The sequence below is a fragment of the Hippichthys cyanospilos genome, chromosome 12 (genome assembly GCF_059441005.1).
Source record: "Hippichthys cyanospilos isolate Australia breed blue-spotted pipefish chromosome 12, RoL_Hcya_1.0, whole genome shotgun sequence".
NCBI classification, from domain to species: domain Eukaryota; kingdom Metazoa; phylum Chordata; class Actinopteri; order Syngnathiformes; family Syngnathidae; genus Hippichthys; species Hippichthys cyanospilos.
The window spans coordinates 13,193,372-13,220,373 of NC_142380.1; the positions used below are offsets into that span (position 1 = coordinate 13,193,372).

At 37.2% G+C, this 27,002-nt stretch overlaps 1 protein-coding gene across 1 annotated transcript; it reads right to left on the reverse strand.

The window, feature by feature from the left end:
- Positions 1–3,721: 3,721 nt before the first annotated feature.
- On the reverse strand, positions 3,722–26,188 carry LOC148414956 (unconventional myosin-VIIa-like). The gene is made up of 49 exons (XM_088428727.1): positions 26,170–26,188; positions 25,989–26,018; positions 25,780–25,881; positions 25,519–25,671; positions 23,501–23,569; positions 23,302–23,417; positions 23,097–23,224; positions 22,774–22,916; positions 22,090–22,203; positions 21,801–21,954; positions 20,708–20,784; positions 20,516–20,635; positions 19,664–19,806; positions 19,377–19,587; positions 19,135–19,270; positions 18,503–18,615; positions 18,213–18,353; positions 17,799–17,957; positions 17,186–17,278; positions 16,824–16,918; positions 16,506–16,590; positions 16,319–16,420; positions 15,774–16,130; positions 15,468–15,686; positions 15,237–15,392; positions 14,956–15,018; positions 14,762–14,886; positions 13,561–13,687; positions 12,730–12,849; positions 12,410–12,583; positions 12,051–12,278; positions 10,981–11,148; positions 10,676–10,793; positions 10,087–10,213; positions 9,851–10,002; positions 9,577–9,758; positions 9,367–9,476; positions 8,724–8,839; positions 8,361–8,514; positions 8,120–8,275; positions 7,124–7,229; positions 6,844–6,957; positions 6,660–6,747; positions 6,482–6,579; positions 6,209–6,394; positions 5,974–6,090; positions 5,781–5,864; positions 4,022–4,141; positions 3,722–3,927 (listed from the first exon to the last, which is right to left on the reverse strand). Exons 2-49 carry the CDS (start codon positions 25,998–26,000, stop codon positions 3,835–3,837), a joined length of 6,324 nt encoding a protein of 2,107 aa, XP_088284853.1. The 5' UTR covers positions 26,001–26,018; positions 26,170–26,188; the 3' UTR covers positions 3,722–3,834.
- Between the last annotated feature and the right edge of the window lie 814 nt (positions 26,189–27,002).

Genomic DNA, 27,002 nt, shown 5'->3' on the forward strand with positions numbered 1-27,002 from the left:
CGCTCACCTAGCAGCGAGAATGAGGAGGGATAAGGGAGAGGGGGGGGCGTGACACAAATGAGACACTGATCTGGGATCGTTTCTCTCGCCTTGACACCGACCGTATGTTCACCGGAAGGCGCCGCTGCACATTGACTCGAGAACAGCCTTTCGTTTTGACCAAAACAACAAACGCCCCATGAAAAAAATGGCTGAAACTTCTGGAAGAATAGGTGACACTGGAAATGCGCGAGACAACACAAACTATACTACAGCAAAATAATATACAGTACGGTAAAGTGCACTGCTATATAGTGATATGTATAGTGATATACATGATGATAGAGATAGATAGATAGATAGATAGATAGATAGATAGATAGATAGATAGATAGATAGATAGATAGATAGATAGATAGATAGATAGATAGATAGATAGATAGATAGATAGACTGACAGACACATGTTCTAAGATCAGCAGTTAAAAAATTACAAAAAACACTGATAGTTTAATTCAAGATGGTAAATGGACTTTCACTTAGATAGCGCTTTTCTACCTTAGGTACTCAAAGCTCTTTACACTAACTAGTCATTTACCTACTGATGACGCAGCATCAGGAGCAACTGGGGGTTCAGTGTCTTGTTCAAGGACACTTAGACATGGTCTTGATGGTCGGGGGATCTAACCCACGACCTTTCGGCTGGGAGACGACCACTCTACCACTAAGCCATGCCGCCCACTAAGACTAAATTAATAGTCGTAATTGTCTACGGGGTGATCAAAAAGTAGCTCCCTGTATTATAATACTCACAATGGAATCATGTAATATTTTCCCATTCCTTTTTGTGAGTTCTTATTAAATCTTAATAATTAAATCTATGTTCTTGTTTTTTTTTCCCAATTTTTTAACAGAACTGGGTAGTTCATCAGTATTGACAAAATAATTTTCAACTTGACGTATTTTCAAGTCAACTCAAATTTATTTATATAGCCCTGAATCACCAGTCTCATGTGGCGTCACAGGTGAAATATAAATCACAGATAGCGTCACACAGAACATCACAAATACACAATGGCATTCCCTAAACAAAACTCCCAGAAGAAGAAGGAAAAAAAAAATCAAAAAACCCATCTTGTGTAATTAAGAAAAACCTTCAAAAGGGACTGCAAGTGGGAGGAGACCCCTTCCAGGCTCATCAGGGTGCATTAGATGCCGAGTGCCAAAAATAACCCATTGTACCACAGTTCAGTCTGAAGACACCATTACAATTTTTGTTATGAAAAAATAGTGGACTGGCAATGATTGGGGGGGGGGGGGGGGGGGGGGGGCAGCTGCTTTCATTTTCATCCATATTCATTTAGTGATTTCTTTTTTTCGGCGAGCGGGGCTTCCTGTTTAGGCGTTGTTCACAAATCAAACATTGGTGACATTTAATTCAGTTTGTTTCACCAACCAAGCAGAGCCCGGTAGCAGCATATAATAGAATCCCACAGAAAGCAGAACTTCTTCAGTGAATCTCCTACAGAGATGCTAAATCTTTTTTTTTTTTTTTTTTTTTTTACATTATAATTTTTTTAATTATAAAGTTTTATTTGTTTTATTTAGGAGTTATCACAGGACAATGGCTGAATATGTCCAAAGATATTTTAAGAAAAACTGAAATGTGTAGCTACTTACCAGTTATGCATTAGTGGAGTAGCTTTTCCATTAAATATTAATTGCATGAGTCATTTTATTCTAAAGCAACAGTACTTTTACTTGAGTACAATTTTTGGCTCCTCTCCCCACCTCTATGACATTGCGACTGTTTTATATAAAATTGTGGATGCAATCCCAAGTGGATTCATGGAGCTGTTGCCCCCGTCTTCCTACAGAAATGTATGTTTGGTGTTTGAATGGTCAAATCTTAAAGTAGTGAAATATTTAAACATTATAAGAAGCATGAAAGCGCTATTGAACTTGTCTACTGAAGGAGTTTGGCCTCCGGGTCGTACTCAAGATGGCTCTTCTTGCAAGTCTGGTTACATTCCTCGCATCATCACTCACTCTCTGCTTTTTGCTTCGCGACCTAACATGGAAGATATGTACTATATATAAAAGCATGTGGGGAAAAAAATAATAATTGCTGCAGTGCAGAGTGTAGGTCACAAAGTGTGCATGTCTGCTTCAGTTTGGATGGTGGTTGCAGGGAGGGGTGTGCAGGTGGGATGCCATAGTGATATGTCTCGGGCAACATGTGGTCTTTTGTTCCAAATTTGGTGCAGTGCATCAAAATGCTGTTGCCTCCTTGTAGGGTAGTATACACAAGCGGTCCAAAATGTGTTTCAGCAGTCAGTTATTCGGACTACATTTTGTCCTTTTATTACCTTTGTAACACTAAGGTTCAGTCAACATTTCCATGTACGGTAGATTGGTACAATAACAAACTCAGCAACTTCAAAATACTGTACAATTGTTTGTTCAGATGTTGGTAATTAATAAAAAGCAATTCCCCAGCCCGTGTCAAACCAGTGTAGCAGTCGCTTTATAATTGCACTTGTCATATCGTTTAAAGGAAGAGACAGAAGCACAATCATACTGCACCTCATAAGCACCTGCTTGTGGTAACCTGATTTTTCTTTTTTTTGCCACGTGGTTTCCATAGTAACAGAGCAATAGTCTTAAAGCTATGAGGATTCAATAAACTGACGACAGAAATATGTTGTACTATAATCCACAGCTACACACACACACACACACACACGCACACACACACACTTTTGGAAGTCCTCCCAAGCTGCAGGCAGGTTATTTCAGGACATTGTGTCAGACATTTCATAAATTGCCTCCCAAACTGCCATTTGACAATACAATAGCAGGCCACAAAATTGAGTTTGAACAAAAACTGTACCAAATATATCTCCCTTAATAAATATGTAGGCTCTCTTGATGAATACTACCACAGTTATTGAATATTCATTGCATTATGGTAGTCAAAATGCAATTCAAAGTACTGAAAGGTGTTTCTTAAATTTTATTACAATTATTGACAATTGTACACTGAATTTGAAAATTGGAAAAGATTTGTGGAATCAAAAATATGTAATATTAGTCGCTAATATTAGGCAAAATACAATGCTTATCTTATTAATTTCAAGCGACATTTTTATTCATTTATTTTTTTAAAGCCATACATTTATTTCACAGTAGTTTATATTATTATTATTATTTTTTTTTTTATCAAGTGTTTGGCTAAAAAATGCCTATCAATGACTGTACTAAATGAATTAAGTACTAAACTAATGATTTACTTTAGGTAATTGAGTAATAATCAATTACTAGTAAATAATCCATTACTTTGAATATTGCATTACTTTATGATTTAATTTGGATAGATAGATAGATAGATAGATAGATAGATAGATAGATAGATAGATAGAAAGATAGATAGAAAGATAGATAGATAGAGGTCTTACGTAATATAGTATCTTCAGTATTGAATGACTTAATTTTTCGTAACAATGAATGGAGAACGCCAAAAAAAACATAGTAATAAAAAGACTACTGAAAATAGACAATTTGTCCAAGACATGTTTATTGTGTTCTATAGTTAATTTATGGTCTCGGTAAGTCTATACAGAAATATATATGTATATATATATATATATATATATATATATATATATATATATATATATATATATATATATATATATATATATATATATATATATATATTTTTTTTTTTTTTTTTTTTTTTTTTTTCAAAATGACAGCATGAATTAGACAATGATAAAAAGACAACATGAAAAGTTTAATATATGTGCCTGTTATCAAATTAGGATGTTTAGTTGATCTTGTATTAATCACCAGCTCAAGGAAACATGTGGTTTTTGGATCGAAAAGCCTGCCTTTGCGTTTCGTACATCCTGACATACGATCTAAGAAGGTCTTCCATTGTGTGACCCTGAAACAAGGCATAACAGATGTCAGCAATTGTTTTATTTGGAAAACATTAACACACCAACATTGCAGCGGTGAGTGAGATTTTGGATGCTGACCTGTGAGGTTTCACAGACAAAGACATTGCCTCGAACCAAGGTGCCGATGGTCATCTGGAAGTAGCCGTCTTTGCTGTGGCACTCTGTGATGCGGCTGAATGGGTGCATGACCAGCAATTCCTGCAAGGTTCATATTATAGCCAAATATATTAATAGGCCATTTTTGGTCAACAATGATTTAAAAAGAATAAACAGTGACCAAAAAAAATAATCCATGTACTGTATAATGACAATTCTAAAGGAATTTGACTCATTCAATCCATAGATGTATTTATATGTCTTACAGAGTCCAGACATTCAATCCCAAGTACAGTACGGTATTTTATTTTACTTTTTTTCAAATAGGGGAAAAAGGAGGGTCTGAAAAAAGTTGGCATTGAATGAATTACTATACATGATCTATGGAAGAGGGTGGAATGCCCTCTCTGGGTTGGGGATGAGGTCCTGCCCAAGTGGAGAAGTTCAAGCATCTTGAGGACTTGTTCACAAGTAAGTGTAGGAGGACTGGTGCAGCGTCTGCCGCGAAGAAGGAGTGGTGAAGAAGGAGTCGAGCCCAAAGGTGAAGCTCTCTATTTACTGGTTCATTTACGTTTCTGCCCTCACCTATGCTCATGAGCTGTCAGTCGTGACCGAAAGAACAAGATCACGGACACATGCCGCCAAAAAAAAGTTTCTCCCGCAGGTTTTCTGGGCTCTCCTTTAGCAATATGATGAGAGGCTCAGTCATATGGGAAGGATTCAGTGTAGAGCCGCTGCTCTGCCGCTTTGAGAGGAGCCAGTTGATGTTGTTCGAGCATCTGGTTAGGATGCTCCTGTACACCTCCCTAATGTAGTGTTCCGGGCATGTCCCACTGAGACGAGGCTCCAGGGACGACCCAGTACACGCTGGAGAAACTATGTCTCTCGGCTGAACTACGTAGGGAACCGCCTGGAAGTGCTGGATGAAGTGGCCAGAGCGAGGGAAATCTGGATTTACCTGCTCAAGCTGCTGCCCCCGTGACCTGACCCCCGGATAAAAAGGAAGCTAATGGATGGATGGGTCTATGATGCTGATAACGCATTAGTGTTACTCAATAGTGGCTTCTAGTTTGAAACTAAGTAATTACATGCATAGTGAAAATAGGTGGTCACCAAACCAAAACTGTACATAAGCACAACATACTGAGATACGATACACATTCTACAATTATATTCTTCTGACTTTGTGGGAATAGGTTGGGACGGCCTTTTTCTCATCTAGCATGACTTCCCCAATGAACACAGCAAGATTTATAAAACCATGGAAAGATTTGCTATGGAAGTTTCAACACCCTGACTTGAACCCATTCAAACATGCTTGCCATTAACGCTTTCAGTGCCATGGATTGTCTTAAAATAGAAATAACAATAATAAATAATAAAATTCTCATCAAATAAGTTTTTTTATGGAGCGTAACTGACACCTTTAACTAATGCTTTCCTAATATAAGCCAATTAAGGACTGCAGTGATAACTGTGACCTTTGGGTAGCAGTGTTTCCACACTTACAACACCGATATTATATACATGCAATTCAAAGTGAGGAATGGAAATCAAATATTTGATTTGATAGCACCCATATTTACAAAGACATAGCACAGAATATTCTGTCGGCCTTGAAAGATGAGTGAAAATTGAAATATACTTTTCCGATAACGCTTGCACTAAGTTAATTGGAAAAAATAAAAGATTGTGAGCCTGTTGTTTAACATCAGTGACCAGTGGAAGTTAGAGTGCATACCTTTGACTTTGGGTCAATTAAGCTTACACCTTGCTTGCTGATGGCAATCAAAAGAGTACTTGGGTAGCTTGACTCGCATGTTTGCTGCAAAAACGGAAATGTCAACATGAATAGCCTGCATGTGCGCCATGGCCATTTGCAAACACACTCACTATATTTGCCTTGGGATCTGTCTTTCATCCACGTAACTTACTTTAACTTCAAAGAAGGTGCAGCCGAAGGTTGGCCAGCTCGATATGGCTTGCAGGAAGGCAATTTTGGATTCATCAACTGTGATGCCACTCTGCTTGTTGTAGGCTGACATGATGTGCTGCAACCAAAATGACATACAACTCATTTTCATGGCAGTTAAACTACACAAAACAGGTTAAGCATATGTATTCACTCGGAAACAATTTTTTCTATGTTTCCTTTCCATCTTCAGTTACCTTCTTCCATTCCTCGGGGGATGAGCTTTTCATCTGGTCAACAGGGATCAAGTCTCTCAACATTTTGGGGATCATGACAAACTGTGACCTGTCAGAATCCACTTTGGCTCTGAAAAGCAGTCCACCGAGCTTGATCATGTCTTCCTTGCTGCAGTTGTGATACCCCAGAAGGTATTTCGGCAGCTCCTTTATGCCAGTATTGAAGAGTGTGTAAATAACATGTTGAAAATAATTTATTACATTACAACCCGGAGTGCAATATAGTGTTGATACCTGTGGGAAATGGAATGTGAGGTCTGCAATCAAGTCTTTTCCAGGCATCACATTGAACCAGAGCTTCCTCTTAAAAATCAGAGCATAGGCCAAGTTGACTAGTTTAAAAAAAAAAAAAAGGGGTCAATTAGAAGCCGATAAATACAGTATTACAACATTGAGTTCGTATGACTGTTACCTTCTTTCACTTTTTTTCCTTTCTTTGTAACATCGGTTGCCTCCCGTAAACTATCAAAGAAATATGTCTCCTCAGTCAAGCTCAGCATCTGAAGTTAAGAGAAAATTACTGAATATTTTAGAAATCCATTCTTTCTCCTTTGTCGTCTAGCAGTAAAGATCAAATCTGCAGGAACAACGCATACTTTACTAGATGTTTTCAAATAGAGGCCATATCCATCTGGTGAGCTCAATTTTAGCTGCAAAGCAATGCATTGGCACAGTTCTTGGATTGTGGTCGTTGATGTCACCTCAAAGAGCTGTAAAAGCAGGAGGGGGACGAGAGCATATGCGATATCTGTGAAGACGTATCTTAAGGATAAGTGAATTAAGAGAACATGCTTTTTCATCTTAAGGATAAGTAAATTAAGAGAACATGCTTTCTCATTTAAATTGCTTGGATATGGAATCTATTTTCTGACTTACATCATTTGTATCATTTGGAAAGTGAATTTTATGGAAAATGCGGGTGCTGTTCTGCTGGATGGCATCTACTTCAACCAGGGGTGGAGGACGTTTCCTGGGCTCCTTACTGAGCATGTAAAAGATAAAGGAGACAAATACTGTATTGAAAAATTCCCGATTTCAAACTTTAGGGCTAATGTGCCCCCCCCATCAAAGATTTACTCCTGCTACAAGTAGAAGTTAGAACATTGCCTTTAATATGATGTCATACAATTTAATTTATAAAATGGAACTTTTTTTTTTTCCATAACCATTTTGTCAGTGAAACAAATCATGTGAGAGACTTGCTGTTGTGACATCTACAGTAATTGCATAAACCACAAACCAGTTTTCCCTCCTTTCTTTCTTTCTAATTTTGTTTTTGTAATGTTAACACACTCCCCTGGGGTCATATCAATAAATGCGCCTCCCCAAACATCGGAGGAGCATTTGGTATTATAATTTGTCATAATATTAATTGGGCATTACTTTAAAGTTTAATCTATGTTAGCAGTTTCATCTTCATAGTTGTAAAGTAATTGTAAATTTAGATAACTTCCACTCTTGAAAAAACATCATTTGCCCACTGAAAATTTTATCTATTGTTCATTCAATGGTCAAGTAATATATCCATTTATCCTTTGTCTTGTTTTATTTTAATGTTTGCATAGTTTTACAGTTCATCAAGTTTTATTCCTTACATTAATAAAAAGGAACGTTGATTTTTAAACTGTCACATTTCTCCTCTTCAGTTATGTGATTGTATTTATTCATTTTAATTTGAACTCTTCTTTTGACTTGCAATATATATATATATATATATATATATATATATATATATATATATATATATATATATATATATATATATATATATATATATATATATATGTACACACACACAAAACACCTGTTTCCACCCCACACACTTAAACACCATCCTGTGCATATGCAATCAAGTTTCATCCGCAGGCTGACCTGCACATCTGCTGCATCCTCTGGAGACAGCCAGCAGCCAGGAGCTCTCGGGGTCTTGACTGCAGGAAACGCTGAGCGTGTCTCATCAAATTCTGACTTGGCGGGAACAAGCCTGAACATAACCACATCAGCTGCCACCCGCGCTCCATGCTCAACCTACAGAGAGCAAATAATTTTGGTGACATTAATGAATTTAATGTCACAAAACAAACCATTAACTAAGACTGGACAGCATAACTACCTGTTGTTGTTACTGGTCATCTGTCTCATGATTTGGCAGTAGATCTCATCCTGCAGAAGCTTGTGTTGGGTAGCAGGGCCGAATATCTGGTCGGTCAACTCTAACGGACTACGAACCAGTTTGATGGGGTAGTCACCCATGTACTTCAAAATAGGTAGCAACCAAGGTCAAGGACTCTATACTGTAGTCAATATCAAATAGTCCTTACATATAATCCAGAAAGGAGGATACCTTAAAATAACTGACTGTCTGTTAGGACAACAATACTTTAAAATGAAAAGCTTCAACACAGTCTGCATTGTCAAATCAGACGTTAATGATGTTGCGAAAACAAATTTCTGCAACGGCAGTTACTTAGGATATCGGTGAAGGCACTGCAGGCGAGATAGCTCAACTCAGAGTTGCTGGCCAGATTCCTCAAGAGTGGCTGCTTCAGCGGCTCTCTTGAACACACCCACAGCCTTTCTTTACCTAGAGGTCTGTAACAGAGGGAGGCAACACAAGGAAATCAGATCTAGACTAAGGAACTGTTTTTTACATACAGTATGAAAATTTTGAGTTTGTCTTGCTCTAACACACTGGATTGAAACACAAGACCTTTGAGGCTGTGGTGATTCAGGGCTATACAAATAAATTTGATTTAATTTAAAATCAAACAGCTTTTGCACGCTGTGACAAGATGTATTGTTGTATACGTTGTACAATAATATTGCTGTTTTAAATTGAACAAAATCTTAGATTTTAAGAGTGTACAATTTGATAAGCAATTGGTTGGTTCCAACGGTCAAGAATTCATGACAACTCATACTATATCTACAATTGAAATAAAACAACATGATTTTTGTAAATACATTCAAAATAATCTCGACAAACTTGAGGTTAGCGTGTTTGCTCCTCCTTTGGTTCCAGTTCGTGTTCCAGTTTCTCATGTGGCCTCTTTGCTAAATGAATTGAAACCACCACTTTTTTTTTTTTTATAGGCTCTGTATACTAATAAAAATATTACCTAAAATGATCAAGCGCATACTCTCTTAAAGACACAGGGGCAACTACTTCTTCTCTTTGGGGCCCAATTTGTGTAATGGATAATTTCCTCCGTTCCGGACTGATCAGCTCCTGACAGGGGCAATAAAATGAAAATGAGGCATTAATTACACACCACTTTTTAGGCCACTTCTTGTGACTTGTGCAACATTTCTTTTTCAATATAACATACCAGCATGTCATCAGTAGGTCTGCTAAGAGTTGGGAGAAACTCCAACGCATCCTTGTAGACAGCACCACTGAGATATGTCTTCTGATTTGTAGCTTTGACTATGTTCTTGTCAGAGAAATAATCTTGATCCTTTTCTATCAACAAGAGGTCTCCTTGTTTACAGGCCAAGAATATGGGGTCATCTATTGGAGGGAAGCAGCAGAGAGAAAGGAGGTTGTTCATGTTTGCGTTTTTTTGGTCACTAGAGGTTACTAAAAAAGGAACTGACTCCTACCTGGTTTATTGAAATCCTGCTGGGCGAGTGCAAACACTGAGCGGGATCGTAGTCCACTAAGGTTTTGCTCTACAAGCGCAGCCATGTCATCAGCTTCGCCACACATTAGGACAAATTCACCTCTCAATGTGGCTACACTCACCGACTGGTCACTTAAAAAGGCCATCATGAGAAGTCAGAGCTGTATAAGTATAATTTACCAAACAAGATCAAAAGATTGAAAACATAAACTATACCTCAACTTCCTGATTTCTTTTACTTCCAGATAAGGCAGCTCAAGGAGTAACTTGTCTTTTCCATCCATGAAGAAAATTCCATTCCAGTTTACAGCCACAACAAACCTGCTTTTGGGCAAAGTAGGTCCTGTGGACATAAAGTAGTGCCTGGACTTACAATACTAATTTGTGATGTAACCACACTCGCAACTCAAAACACTACTACCTTAAATCATCTTTCCCTATAGAAACGTCATTAATCTGTTCCAGCTCCATGTTGTGCTACTGCATGTGACGCGAAGAATTTCATAATTTCATATTTTTTTGCGGACCCATGAGTATTATTATACTGTCTGTCAATCTGAGTTCTTGTACTGTTTGTTTCAAATATTCATTCCTTTAGTGTTGGGAAATTGATGAGTTTTGTTAGCCAGACTCCGATGATGTAATTGTGAGCCAGCATTAAGCTCACTTGTTTTCCGAAGGTAGTTATGTGGTTGTTTTAGTTAACAAGGTTCAATTTATTTATTTATTTATTTTATGTTTAGCTTGACGGTACATTTCTACTTGGAGAGGCAATAAGTGTAAAATATAGTGCATGTTGACTTACCCGACACCATTGTAACTTCATAAAACTTGGAGAAGTTAACTGGCCAATCCACTCGAGCACAGTCAACAAGTTCTCCTTTCACGCTCTCTTTGCTTATGGTTCCATTTGGGTATGCACCCTGTAAAGTTAGGATGCAACATTTAGACTTAGGTCTTGCTCAAATACATTTTTAAATGCACCTTACAGGATCTGAAAAAATATCTGAAATTCCGTAAATTTGATACATTTGTTCATATGCATGTATGTTTGGCGTGAGTGAGACTCAAATCAGGGATAGCCTACGCAGATCATTTTGTCCGTGTTACCTGCAAGTATGCTGAGCTGATGAGTTGGATCCATTTTGCCATGGATTTGTTCTCAATCAGAGTTATAGCAATGCAGTCTTCAACAACCTTCTGCACATTCTCTTTGCTGTACGTTGAGCCAAACTGGATGTAATAGTGCTTTGTTGCAAGCTGGATATATTCATCCTCCTAAGGGGTGCAATGCCATTTTAGTGACTACTGGACATGAAGTGCTTTTTGAGTTGGGGGTCAGAATACAGAATATATGCAAAAAATAAAAGGAATAAGTAGGCTAAGTAGTAGAATAAATAAGTAATGCCATTTCACAAATTCAGGCTTATGTCTTTGAAAATGAAAATTGAGATATTGATATAATCATACATTTAATTCCCTTTAAAATCATATATACTTTATGGAGGTTGCTCAAGAATATACAAAATTACAGCAATTTAATGCCTAGATTTGAGAAAAACATGTTTCAAGTGTTCATCTTGTAACGGTGCACATCGTCTACTAATCCCGCATCTGCATACACTTCAATTATAATTTGAAATTTTTTGGCTACTGGGAAGTCAAGATTTTAAGGAAGTTGTTTCTGTAGAAATCCCAAAATGGACACGTCTGTCGAAGATTATCATTTTTGTCAATAAGTCACATCTAATCTCCCCGACATAAACCTGTTTTTTTGAAAACGCATCATCTATATTTTTGTACAGATTGTAATCATGTTAAAAATGTTTCATATACATTTATAATACCCCACTATGATTCACATAACATACTTAGTTAATCTATGTTCACAGGAATTGTAGTTTGCATTGGTGTTAAATTGTATTATACTACAGAGTAGTGTTGATTTACTCAGCTAAACGCGCAAGAACTGTACAAACATAATATGCTCACACAAAAATGAAGATAAACACTTTTTTCAAATGATTAATCTTCTGACAGGTTTAATCAAATCATAATATATACCAGTTTCAAGGTGTAAAGGGGCTTCATGCATTGCTCAGTTTCTCTACTGCGGGCGTGTGAATGTATTTTGTATCATTCTGCAATCCTGTTTTATAACGTACTGGTAAGAGACTCACCTTCTCACTTGTGTACTCTCCCGACTTGATGCCCTGAATGACCTGCTTGTAGATGAGATTCGTGCTGATGGAGTCTTCCGAGCAGTTGTGCCAGGGCGTGAAGAGCTCTTTGCGGACTGTTAACTGCACAGGGGTGTCCTTCTCATGTTTGCCCTGTCGCCTCATCTCCTGCTCGCACTGAGACACAGCATCCAACACATGCTTCCCACAGCTGCCCAGAGACCACATCTGGAGTTAAAAAGGTCACACTGATTAGTGTGTGAGCAAGCGTGCCGTTCCTCTTGAGGTTGATACGAGATTTAGTAAAGCCTGCCTTCGGTAAAATCCCTCTCGTATTTACCAGAGGAAGTAAAGCTCACTTTATCAAAGAGGCGGATGTAGAGAGAGAATCCATATGTGTCTCGCAGATTAATCTTGTCAGCCACTGCTTGACAGACCTCTGCAGAGGTGGAGGCTGAGTCCAGCTGCAGGCTGACATTACTGCCATCTGTCAGAGTCACAGTCATTTCGATAGGCTCCAAGGCTTTGGCAGCCTGCCCACAGGGAAAATAATAAACCTCAAAATGACTCTTAACAGGTTCTCTTTTCATAGGTTGTTAATGAGTGAAAAATCTTGCCAACAAAAATTATTTGTACATCCACAAGTAAACTACACAGCATGAGGCAGCATATACAGTACCTGTAATTCTAGCCAACAGGGCAGCTCTTTTCTTTCTCCATTGGCTTGAATGCGACACAGACGCTTCCTGCAATACTCTGCATAACCCTTTGGCCCTCTGCGGATAAAGGTCTCCAAATACTGTGTGTAAAAGTGAAATAAGACACAAATAAAACAATTATTGAAATGTAAAAAAAAAAAAAAACCCTAAAGTTAAGCTAACGGCAGCTTCGTTAGGTGCCTCAATCAAAAATGCACTCGTTGGGCAAGCAGTTGTAATAGATCAGTATAACTGAAAGTAAATCGACTTCTACATTACTTTATAACTTTGAATGAAAGTCATAGTCATACTCTATTCTCTTTAACCTTTTTGTTTAGCTGCCAATATGTGATAATGACACTCTATTGTGCATTAAAAATATCTTCTACACATTTTAACATCAGTCATGGAGTCTATTTGTAGTTTTAGGCCAAATGTGCTATGTTAACTGAAATACATAGATTGCTGACGTCAGGGCAAGAGTCACTTCAACAAATAAATAGTAATTAGTGATAATACTTTTACAACATGTGTATTATTGTTTATTTTCATGTTGAATCTGCTCAGAGTTGATGCTTGTGGAGTTAGGGTGTGAAACTTGCAGCTTGTGTTCCACCAGCGTTAGCACAGTCATATATGCATTACTTGAAATGTAAACATAAATAGACAGTCCAATACAAATTGGAACTGAGCATTTGGACCTGCAGTGTGAATCAAGCCTCTGTCCTCACTTTATCAAACCAGGCCTTTTCCCACAGCATCTCTCAGGGTTTACACGCAATACAATTTCAACAACTAAATTGGCAGCTGACCTTGATGAAGAGGTCTGTTGGAGGGAAGATCCCCAGACAGATTGAGAGCAGGGCCCATCCTTGTATACAGCTTGTTTTGTTTTTATTGTTCATCAGCTGCTTGCAGATCTGACAGTAAATCTCATCCCTATTAGAAACACAATGAAATAAAACCCTTAATTGAGGACTCATAATTATAAGCAGTACAGCAGGCAATAATAAACAAATAAAAGCATTCTTTGGCCTGACTTGTACAGGAGGAAGCAACAGGTCTCCAAAAATAGATCAAGCTAATCATAAGAACAGGCCCTAAAGATAAGATCAATACAGGCCAGGGTCTACCACATCATACAGTATCCCAGGGATTTAGATGCTTGCAGGCAAGGCATGTAAAAGGGGGTATAAACAAGTTACAGGCAGTGTGCTATAACATCTGTATGAAACATGAATTATAGGTCCCAGAATCAAGATGGCAAAAAAAAAAAAAAAAAAAACACCCCAAAATGTGGGACTTCCAAATCGAAACTGACAAAGTGGTGAGAGCCAACCAGCCAGTCTGGCATAGTTGTGGTGAATGCACATCAGAGGACAGTAATTATAGAAGATAGATCCCGAATGATTGCAGCATATGTAAAAAGGAACACAAAAAGTTAGGGAAATACAAAGGGCTGAAGGAAGACCTAGAGAAATTATGGGGGGTAAGGGCAGTGGTACTACTAGTGATTAGAGCCAATACACCAACACTTTTTTTTTTTTTTTGAAAAAAAAAAACCCAAAACATGTTTACAAACATTTCTGAGAGAAAAACGTTTTTTTGCATGAATATAGTACCCATATACACACACATTTATATATATATATATATATATATATATATATATATATATATATATATATATATATATATATATATATACAGTATATATATATATATATATATATATATATATATATATATATATATATATATATATATATATATATATATACAGTATATATATATATATATATATATATATATATATATATATATATATATATATATATATACAGTATATATATATATATATATATATATATATATATATATATATATATATATATATATATATATACAGTATATATATATATATATATATATATATATATATATATATATATATATATATATATATATATATAAAATTAGATTGGATTGGATTTTCAAATAAAATATTCTCACCTTATGCCTCTTCTGGACAGTGCATATCCAACAATAATGTGCAGTTTTTCCAGAGGAGAAAGTGGTTTGTCTAATGTAGGACCCTCTCCAAAGAAAGCGTCCTCATCCTCTGTGAAGCTCTCTGGCTGTTTTCAGACAATATGACTTATTAAATTATAAAGAAAAACTCAAGATATGGGTGCGTGTGGACTAACCTCTTCAGGAATGGCAGAGGCTTTCCTGTTTCCATGCTTTTTCTTGTTCTTTCTCAATATTTTCTAAGAGGTAAATGAAAATAAGAACAAAGCTCTGTAATATAGTCTAATAATCCTAATGTTTTCTCTCCTGTAGTGTCAAGTGATTTAAAATGTTTCAGAGGGTTTCACATTTCATCTGTCATATACTTACTTACGCTCAGTATTAGAGAAATACTTTTTCGAAAGGAACATACCAAACTACAAGTTATAAATAAAAGGTTTCCCCATGCTTTACTTACCTGGTCAAGCCCCACCAGGTTGCTCAGCCTCCTACCTTGCCTGTGAGGCAGATGGCGAGAAATGCTGAGAGAGGACTGAGATGTCGCATCTTGACACCTGGGCTCTGGTAGGTCCCCCATGAATCGTAGTATAAGCCACCATACAGTCAGACAGACCTGTTTTGAGATGACGGGTGGCGGGTATTGTGTAATACAAGATGATGTACTCGTATTTGAATGTTTATTACCCACCAATGCGTCCCCCTCGTCATCATGTTGTAGAAGAGGCTTCCTGAGTCTCTGGTTTATGTGTGTGTGGCTCACATCACCCTGGAAGTGAAGAATGCTAAACTTGTAAAAGGAAAACTCCTCTGAGAAATCTTCAAAATCATCTTCCTCTTCTTCGAGTGATGGAGTTGGGGTTGTTATGTCTGAGGCTGCAAAACTTATCTCAGATGTGGTCTCTGCATTCTATACAGTTCAAACAACCAAATGTTAGGCTCGACAATTGGGAATAGATTTGCGTGATGAGTATGGCAATATAAACTATTATCAAACCTCCGTTTCCTCTGATTCCAATTCTTCACATAATGTAACTGTCACCAGAGGTATGGGATTGACATTTTCTTTATCCTCCACCAAATCCACCTCAGTGACTGTCTCAAGCTCCTCATCAGCTTGCTGAGCCTCCATGATGACTTCTTCTAGTCTGCGCTGAAGCTCCAAGGCGATGTCATCTTCGGGTTTATGCTCCGCTGGTGAATGCGGCGCATGCAGGTCAGGGTCAGGTAAACTTGCCTCACTCCTCATTCCGGCAAATAACTGTCTAGCTAGGAACCCTCTGGTGTAAGCCTGTAGCAGTATAACTGCCTCCCTTTTACGCTTCCAACTCTTCCTTGCCTGGTAGCTCCTTACCTACACAGTGACACAGAGATTATTCATCAATTTATACCTCAGTATCAATATTGAACTCATAATTGCTTTAAATATATATATATATATATATATATATATATATATATATATATATATATATATATATACACATATAAGGCAAATTACTACATACAGAGTATAAACATTGTATTGTATGGATTACATACATGAGTCTGTAAGGTTAGCGTTGCTTCTCGTTGCTTTTTATACTGTGACTGAAGCTTTCGTCCACGGATCTTGGATGCCAGGCGTTCAAAACCTTGCAGGAGCTATTCAGAGCATGAGTGGGAAACAATTTTACTGCTGGTGCCAACATAAAAAGTAGATTGCTTGATACCATATTCAAAATTGTACCTTTTTTACCGCTTTGTGTTCCCTGTAAGCTCTCCAGTTTTTTTGCAACACCACAGCCGCCCTCCGTTTTTTTAGAAAACACTGTCTATAAAAGAGGCGTGGCAATGACAGGGATATATACGTGTATATATATATATATATATATATATATATATATATATATATATATATATATATATATATACACAAGTCACAGCATATAGTAGAACAATTCAATCTACATGAATAAGCATATTATTTGGACGTGGAATTGTTGGTCATCATTGTCTGAGTTCAAAATATCATTTGTATGTGTTATATTTAGAATTAATATCACACCTGTGCTTGTATCCCAACATGAATCGCTGGATCACAACAGCTTTCATGCTGAGTTCTTCTTCCCTCAGGCATTCCAGGACAGCATCATGAGCATCCTGGAAAATAATAATACATTTTACTCTGAATCTGTCCAGGAAATCTCTGCAATAGATTGCCAGGGATTTAAAAAAAAAAAAAGATGTAATGAAAGTCAGAATAACTGAAAAGCCAAGCAACAGCAAAAAAAAAATAAAAGGAAAAAAAAAGCCTCACATTTTGATAGATATCTATTTTGATCAGACTATTTCACCAATGTAAGTAAATATTATCAAAATCATGCAAACTAATGAATTATAAACGTGTTAAATGGAAGTTTTCAGAACCTTCAGGAAAATCTTGGTCTTCCCGATTTTCCACTCGTCAGGTCTTGTAAACACCGTCTGGCAGATGGCGTCACAACAGGCAGCAGCTGTGTTCTGTGATGAGAACATTTAATTGATGAATCCCGACAAGAAGCCGATGCCTCCATTCATCCATGGAAAAGTGACATGAAGCAGAAACATACACTCACTCACTACTCCATTAGATAAACTCGCTTCATCTAATTAGATCCAAAGCAAAAGCTGTATGGAGAAATTATGCATTTAAAAAGAGAATATTGCCCAGTTTTATGAGTATACATTTTAATTTAAGTATGAATGAAGTTATTGTTGTGAATTTAGTTTGCGCTTCATCACAGGATGATCCAAAGCAGTTCTTACCCACCACTAAAAAAAACCCCAACAAAAATGATACATTTAGTACATCTCAAACAAATGTAATCAAAAGTGAGGATTATCATTGCAAAAGCAGCATTTTTTTTATTTTATTTTTTTTACTTTGGATCTGGGCATTTGAACCTAATGAAGTTGTGAGTAAGAGTTGATTATACTATACTGTACAAAGACCTTAAAACATGTTTCATATAAATATTTCCTTGACCATAGAATAACTAACAGTTTTGGGGTCGCAGATGGATGTTTTCAGGAGCACTCTGTAGCGAGTCAAGAATTCGGCAAAGGTGTGGCGAACAGGATATCCCAATTTCCTGATGCGGATGGTATCCATCATGCCAGAGTATCTCAGCTGGCGCATACACAGTTCTCGGTCAAAGCCCTTTGAGTGACAAAACAAATGGGAATTTAGAACAGCAATTTGATCAGGCTGCATCAGTAAGTGTAAATTGATTGATCTCGAATATTGAAACAGGAAATTACAAAAACACAGTATGCTGATAAAGTTTAAGTGTAATATCAGATGGAAGGATTAGATCTAAGGCACACTTAAAAAAAATGCAGAGGGATGGCAGGGCGAGGAATCTGTCAACTAAATCACATTTGAGTAAAAGCAGAAACGTGGGTTCCTTTGCACCTCAGACTGTTTGTTGTTGTTTGGTTTGAAGCAGCGGATGAAGTACGGTTGGCAGAGAGAGAGAGTCTTCATGAGGGCGTCCAGAGACTGCCGGAACTGACCGCTGAGGGTTGGCATTTGCTTGCGGTTGTCAACAGGGAACTGCATGAACAATAACGCAGCGCAAATGGGATAATGAAAGGATACGTGGTGTAAACTGTCAACTTTTTTATTATCGTAAAACAAGAATGCCATCATACCCGGATGGAATTCCTGGGTGTGATCATCACCCTCTTATTTGTCATCTTCACTCCATTGCCTGAAAGCTCTGCTGTGAAAATCTGCTGAAGCAGCTTGTTGGTGGACATGCCAACCATCTTGAATATGTCAGGGCTTATGGCATCTCTGTTCTTCTCAAGAAACCCTTCAAGGAAAAAAAAAATCAAAACATATGCATTTACATTTTTTTGGTATGTTTAATGAGATTCCAATCACTGCCACAGCGCATTAGGGTATCATGCATGATCATCAGGTATGTCAGAAAATGATCAAAATGTACTTAAATTATCAGATAAATTTTGCTTCTTCAAATCATTCATCTTTTTTCATCTCTCTTTTAGAGGAAGGCATAGTGACAAGCAGTATATTGAAAGGAGATGCTCTTTTTTTTTTTTAGTCAAGTAAACCCCAACCAGCACAAAGCATTTTGGATGCCAAAAGAAAAAGCATTAAAAAAAAAAAAAAGATATAAAACAGAGTGTGGTGCCATCCGTGTCTGATTTAATAAACTTTGGAGCCACATTTGTATGTATCTTGAGGCGTATTTTATTTAGCAATTACAACAGACAGATTGTGCACAATCACCTGTTTTATTTTGGCCCGTCTGCCACTATCACTAATGACAGCGTGGATCTGTATAAAAGTTGCAAATGCGTTTGCTCACCTTTGGATTCATAATAAACAGCGCCTGCAAAATGGCAAATCCCAAAGTCAGTGTCATGTTCTCTCTTCGAAGGGATAAAAGTCTTGTCTTTATGATGCTGCTGATTCATCTTACTTAGCATCGTCTGATCTGAGCCCTGTCACGCAGCACAATAAAAACTTGAAATTAAAACAGGCACAAATAATTAAAAAGGACCGAAATAATTACAGTAAAACTATTCAGCTGATACAGGAAAACACCACCTTGGGAAAATGGCTCTCTTCATCAATCAGAGCAAGAAGGTTACAGGGTTTCCCGGCCAGAAGGTCTAGAATCTTCTGATTGTCACCAAAGTTGATGTTATTCCACACGATATTTTCTTTCAGATATTCTTTCTGCTCCAATTTGAAGATGTGACCCACAAAGAACTGTTGCAGTTTCTCATTTGCAAAGTTAATGCACAACTGTTCAAAACTGTAGAAAAAAAAGAGAATTTAGGAAATGTAGGTGATTTTAGGAAATGCTATTAGAGTGGTGTTCATTTTATGACCTATTGATCTGGAAGTTTTCAAAGCCAAATATGTCAAGCAGGCCAATTGACAGGTTGGATGATCCGGGGTTCTCCGCAATCCTTTTGTGAATGACACCATTGATTTTCCCAACAATCCATATAAAGAGTTTATTGTAGATTGCCTGTGGGATGAGACACACACATCAGTGTTCAATTATGTCTCAGTCAATAGTCATGTGAAGCAATTTTTTAATATGAACAAATGACCCTCCATATCTTCATTCTGGAAATACTGTAGATACTGGTCTTTATGCTAAAACTATTACGAAACCTGCTTAAAAAAGGGAATTTGCTCATCTAGGAGAACTGTTACTGCATATGTCTGAGAAAAATGATGTTGGAGAATCTGGCTCTTTATTTCGGTTCCAAAGCGTCACAAATATGTTGATTGTGTTCATGAGGGTAAGGCTCTAAAGTTCTACCATACAAAACTGATAAAGTTGTGTCTCGAGAGACCATAAGCGGTGTATCACAAAAATTCCAAGACTGGTAGCCAATATATGTTTTGGGTTTGACATACATCTTATCTCACACATCTCTTATGTGCACTGGGCATGCGAAACAGAAATTTATCTTTCCCCGAACTGATTGCACAAAGTTGGAGGTATAGAAATCTCCAAACTATCAGTGTTGAATAACGCTGTATTTATTGCTAGTCATTTAAATAAATAAAATGAATTTATTAGTAACTGAAGCTCCACTAAAATGTTTTCTATTTGCTTACATATGTCAAAGGAGGGCAGCAAAGTGCTACTTTAATCTAAATGGAGTTTTTACCTCACTTGAAGAAAGTGAAGGTTAAGGATGTGAATCAGTGTTTTTGGATCAGACCTTGACAAAGGCATCCCGACATGCAGAGGCCTTCTCACAGTCAAGAGGTTTGGTCACCATCTCTCTGTTGGTCATAAAGGAACGATGAGTCAAACTGTTCTCCAGCACAGAAATCTGGACCTGTAACAAACAAGTACAAGAAACAGGGAATGAAATATGTATTTTTCTTTCTTGTGACAAGACAAGACAAACCTCGAGTAGTGATGCTGCGATGCTAAAATGTTCCGATTTGCTGACATCGCTGGTTTCCAAGTTGTTCTGTGTGTTTGCTGCAGAAAAACCCAAAACACAATGAGAACAATATTGGTTCAACTTAAAATAGGTCATAGTGCCGCTTCTCCAAATGCGGCAGCAAACAATTGTCCACAAGGTATAGTAAACTAACAAAAAAATAAACAGGGTCTCCTAATATCTTGATTGATTTATAAATAGATAAAGAGACATTTCTTTATCTACGTTCATTATATAAGCACTACTGGCTCAGATTTAGAGTCCCATGTATTTTGAATTAAAATGGCACAGAACATATTTTAATGAAATGCATTTGATTATTTCTAAATTCCTAACATTAACAATATAATATTTGCTATATTAACCTTATGCACTTATTTCAACCCTTCATTTCTAGCTGTAATGGAATAGGGACTGCAATTTCCGGATTATAAACCACACCGGTGTATAAATCGCTGCATCAAAATTGAGAAAAAAAAAATGTCACTGATATGTCAATCTGGACGATTAACCACAGGTCATAACATCCAATGTTTGTGCAGAAAGATAGTATATAGAATTGATTTTTATTTGGATTTTTTTTTTTTTTAACTGAACATGCCTGCATGTTTAGCACTAGCATACTTATAGAAAATGGATGGCTGGATGAATATTTTCAACATAACACCGACATAATACTGCATTTATTTACATGTCACAAACTTATACAAAAACAAATTTAGACATACTTTTTATATTTTTAATAATAGATTTTTAAAACTTTTTGAGCATGCTCATTGATTCACATCTTTTCGGTTCCATTTCATAATTTTTCATTAAATTGACACCTTGAAAAAATACACAGACTTGCGTTGTCAGGTGGTTAGCAAAAAAAAAAAAAAAAATACATAAAACAACCTGCAGATAAGCTGCACTGGACTATAAGGCGTAGGTCTCAAATCATGTGAAAAAAGTTGGGCTTATAGTCTGAAAACTACGGTATATGTAGTTCATGACTGGATCATACATTTCTTTTTGAAAATGATGACAATTACACATCAAAAACGGCACTTACCTTCAAAGGAGACATTTCCCATGTGTAATATAGCTGCAAGCAGTTTGAGAATTTCATAACACTGCTGCTCTGAGAACGTCAGAATTTTCATAGCAGATCGAATACGCCTGAAGTCCTCAGCGTCTTCCCTCCCATCACATGTAATACAGTCCCCCTGTAAAACAGAGTTGTAATACTTTTATGACAGCTAACCATGTTGCACAATATCTGTACTGTTAATGAAGTTCTTGGGATACGTAAAGTTCTGGCAGAGTAAAGAAATTATTCCAAAAGCAAAAGTTTAACTTACCTTGGTGAGGAAAGTGTAGTTTTGTGCATTTTTCAGGTGAAGACTTCTCCTCTCCTCTTCTGTGATTCCTGCTAGCATGCAGTAGAAGATATGATAGTTTCGTTCTTCCTGGGCCTAAGAAGGAGAAATTTATTTGTTTTGGAAAAAACTTGACGTATGTGTAAAATGTCCTGAACTGTTGAGCACTTTTCTTTAGTCCCCCCAAAATATAATACATCTAACTTTTAAACAAAGGCGGAATTTATTGTCACAAAAAAAAACCCACACACACTAAACCAAGGATCGTCAACCTTTTTGAAACTGAAATATTCTTCTAGAATACTGATCAATGTGAAGAGTTATCAGTTTGGTAAAGTGCTGAAATAAGAAATTAGCTCAAATTTCCTTTAATATTAGTAATTTATGTGAAGACAATAATCTTGTTCATGATTTCTCTCGATGATATGTAAACAGATATATATATTAATAAATACTTTATGAAAACATTACATATATGGTGGGTTTACGAGTGACCATTTAGAGCTGACCTTATCAGTCCACTATCAATATTTCTGCAGCGACGTCTTGTCTCTTGTACCAGTGAGAGTGTGTTTAAGCTGCTATCTCAGTATGTCTTTATCGAAAGACCTCCACCGGAGACCTACCTCATGGACAGATAAGATGTGGCTTTGTTAGTGGCCTCACCTGATGGCAAACACGAGATTTCTCCAACAGGTATTGCTCCACGCGAGCGCCTTCAATCAATCCAGTCTCATTGAAGAAGATCTCCAAATATTTTCCAAAACGACTGGAGTTGTCATTTCTGGTGGTCTTAGCATTTCCAAAAGCTTGGAAAGATTACATTCCACAAAAAAAAGTCTTATTTAAGGCAACTACTTACTTTTTACATAACATTCATAAAAATACACACCTATATACTTTAACGATATATGACCATGCAATTGGAATACCGCCGCGAAATTTAAAGCAAAAGAAAATGAGCATTGTTTTAATAACGTTTACAATACCTTCCAAAATTGGGTTAGACTCCAAGATCTGTTTTTCAATATGCTGTTCAGAGAGCTCGCCGCTGACCGCTGCCAAGTATTGCAAGATCAACTTGGTGCTTTCAGTTTTGCCCGCTCCAGACTCTCCACTTTGAAAAAGAAACAGCATCAGCTGTTTTTTAGTGATCCAGCCTTTCAGAGTTCTCAAAAGGAGAAATCATCTGACCTGATGATGCAGCACTGGTTCCTCTGATGGCGTTTCATGTTGAAATAGCAGGATTCGGCAATGGCAAAGATGTGTGGAGGGAGTTCGCCGAGCTTTTTACCCCGGTACATTCTTACCTGGAGGACAGCATGACGAGCGCTTACATATGTGGCAGTAAAATTAAATTATCAATATGAGTACTCATGTATTGACAGCTCACCTTGTCATTTGAATATATGGGGAAAACCTGGTATGGGTTCACTGCCACCAAAACAGAGCCTGTGTAAGTCTGGGACATAGGTCAAATGGTTGTAAGTATGGCGGAAAAACATGCATTGCAATGTAGACCCAACATGTACTCACTTAATTTCAGATTAGGATATTATGAGATTTGCTTGAGATTTTAGACTACAATTCACTAGATTTCTTGTGTCGGTGAAGGGATTTTTTTTTCCCCCACCCACATCACAGAAAAAGTCAGTGAATAAAAGCATTGGTTGATGAGCAAAAAATGTTTTATGACAAATACATTTGAAACTACAAAAAAGATCAATGAGTTTGTTTCAAAAATATAGGAATGACTGGTGTGGGGCAGAAAACTCTTCACTGACATTTGGTTTAGGTTAGTTAAATTAATTAATTAATTTATTTATTTTTCAAAAAACATGTTATTGGTCAGTTCCCAAATATGCGTGTTCTTTATTTAAGTTACAAATTATTAACCAATTCAAAATTTGAAAATGACTTGCCCTCTTTCATGACACAGTTTTAATGGTTGAGCAAACTATTTGGAGTCTCCTGAAAATGAGTTGAGATACAAGGATTTTGCCCAGTGATGTTAACTAGATTCTTGGTGATCATTTGTAAACATAAAATCATACTTTCTTTTATTCTACTACTTTGAAGTATATGCCCAAAACTGACAATCTTATCGTGGAATTGAAGACAGAAGCCTACTTATTTTATTAGGTATTGTAAAGATAAGTGACTAAATGGACCTAATTAAATAAATGAAAAAAAAATGTCACCCCTATCATTGTTCTTGACTTATTTTGACATTTGCAGTTATCAATGTTGAATAAATTGTCGGACCTTTGTTCTAAGTTTGAAACGTTCAACTGCATTTGAACGCATTGCGTTAGCGGTTAGCGCTAACTCTGAAGACTGGTGCCGTGCCATACAATGAAAAAGTAATAGATAAGCGGGTTCTTAGCATCCTTAATCAGTAATTGAATATGATTTTTTTAATGATGTAAGTAGAGCTGTGATAAGAGACAATAAAAATGGAATCGTGAGGAGGAAAAAAGCTAGTAAGTGATGGCAACCGCCGCTGCGAAGGCCAGCTTTGAAATAAAAGTATACTTCAACCATTGCGTTATTTGGCATGTTTTATTAAGCTGCCCTTTGCAACATGATGTTGGCGAATGACGTGTTCATTTCTTTCAGCTCAAGCATAGTTCCGGGAAAGATCCGGAAGCTTGGCAGTACTCTTTTCTCAACTCTTTCAGTGCCATGGTTGAGAATTCTCATCTTTTGAATTAGTAATATAAGTAATAAATAAAACAATTCTGGTCAAACAAGTTTCTTTATGGAGGGTAGTTGACACCCTTGATTAGTATTTATCTATTATTAAGCCCAATGAGCATTGTATTGATTATTGTGACCACTGGATGACAGTGTTGCCGTACGTATTACACATACATGACATACTTGTAATTCTACGTAAGGAATGGAAATCAATGAGATCAATAGATGCCACCCATGTTATCATAGACATAGCATACAATATTCTGTCGGCCTCAAAAGCGTGAAAATGCTAAATATACCTTTTCCCATAATGCTTGGCACTGAAAGAGTTAAATTGCTTTACTGTATTAGCCGAGCAAAGCAATGCCTCTCTCTTTTTAGCTGTGTGCTTGTGGGAAATTTTGCCATGCTTGTTGCCAGCGGTTTTCTGCGTCATCAAAGCCATTTTTTAGGGGGGGAGTATTGTTTCGTTTTTCGGTCTTTCGGACGAAAAACGCAAATAACTTTTCGTGCCATTTCCGTTTGAAAATTTTCAGTGGCTGATAATTTGTTTTATCCCTAATTTATACACCAAAAGTAGTGGGAAATCCAAACAAGTCATCTAAAATTCTGATCAGAAGTATTACAGTATCACTCATACAACAAATTTTGCTTCATTCTCCAATTTGTGTTTCCCCAAGCAAACTTGTAAGTTAGCCTTTTTCAACTTACATAGATAATTCCTTGTTTGTGGCGAAGCAGCAGGTTTCGTAAGAGGCCAGCCTCTGTCATGTCACCCAGTTTGATCATGTCGTCCACCCCTTCCACTGATGTCGGGTGCATGATCTTTAGGGAGGCTTCCATCTCCGGGGACAGGTTGTGCTCCTTGCCAAAAGAAACAAAACACAATTCACAGTAGCAAAGCAATTTAAGTGTACTTTTGAATGGCAACCAAAAGTCACCAGAACTTTGAGTTGGCAGAGAACGGATCACCTTTCCCACATCGTCCACCAGTAAACGCTGACCACTTGGTGTTACTTTGACCTTAGCTCCGATTGGCACTGCTGTGTCTGAGTCTAACCAAACCCACTCCCCCTGAATGCAAGATTCATACGTCACATCAATTCGAGAATTTATTATTATTTTTTTACATTTCTAGGAATAAATGAGAATCAAACCACAACCGCTTATTCCAAGCTCACCTTTCTCAGCATCACCGATTCGCAATGTTCCTGGCATCAAAAGCAAATGACAAACATGAAATAATAAAATGAAGCCCAAAATTCACACTATAGTAAAGAATCAATGGCAGTTAAAATGATCAGCTGTTAAATTCCATTTGGTCTGCTCACACAATAAAGTAGAATTGACGCAACGGGGTACCTTTACTTCCTTGTATTTGTTTTCTTCATTAAATCTGTTATTTCAGCCTGCTGTAGAGTTCCTCTCCACGTTCTCACCGTCCCACTGTGAAGAGGGAGGAAACACTCGGCCAAATAAGATTTTATGGCACTTTGACTTTGTACTGACGGGCCCAGAGGGAAGCGGGGTAGAAGGTGGCTGCTTACGTTACAGAGGAGTTACCAGGTGTTTTATCATAAGGAGGTGGCTTACAAAAAAGTCCACAACCATTTGGTGTTCTAAATACAGTTACTTGGCTATTATCTACCGCATTACTATAACTGCACTAATGTCCTTCAAATAACTACACAATGATCTATTCAACTAAAACTTTGAAAACCACCAGAATCATCGCATGCAACTGTGTATGTAAATATATCTTATTTCAACAATTATGCGGCATTCTGTATTCAATGGATTCAAACGAAGTGTTGTAGTGAATTTATATGCAGACCTTGGACCCTGGCGTCATATGGGGTGTGCCTGTCAAGCATCTCAGATTGGCAAGGCAATAAAGATGTAAATAGGAGATAAAACTAATCAACGGAGAGGGAATCACTGCTCCCTTCTGGGAGATTCCATGTGGTGGTTCTAAGTGTGGTCACATCTGTTTGGTAACCACCAGAGATTGTATTTTATTTTGTTTTACTGTCCGTATTCAGGAGCCAGCCAGTTGAAAATACAGCACACTTCCCACCCTCAAGTACCTGTTGTATTGTCAATACAGTCAAAGCAAAGCCTGTTGTTGGGGCTTATTTTCTTAAGTGTAGATCACACAAATGTGATCATCACTACACAAAAATGTGCATTGATTG

Coding starts and splice junctions, on each gene's coding strand:
- LOC148414956 (XM_088428727.1), bottom strand. Junction 10,214..10,675: donor TGAAGTTACAATGGTGTCGG/GTAAGTCAACAT, acceptor TTATGTCCACAG/GACCTACTTTGCCCAAAAGC. Junction 5,865..5,973: donor GCACCTTCTTTGAAGTTAAA/GTAAGTTACGTG, acceptor CCGTTTTTGCAG/CAAACATGCGAGTCAAGCTA.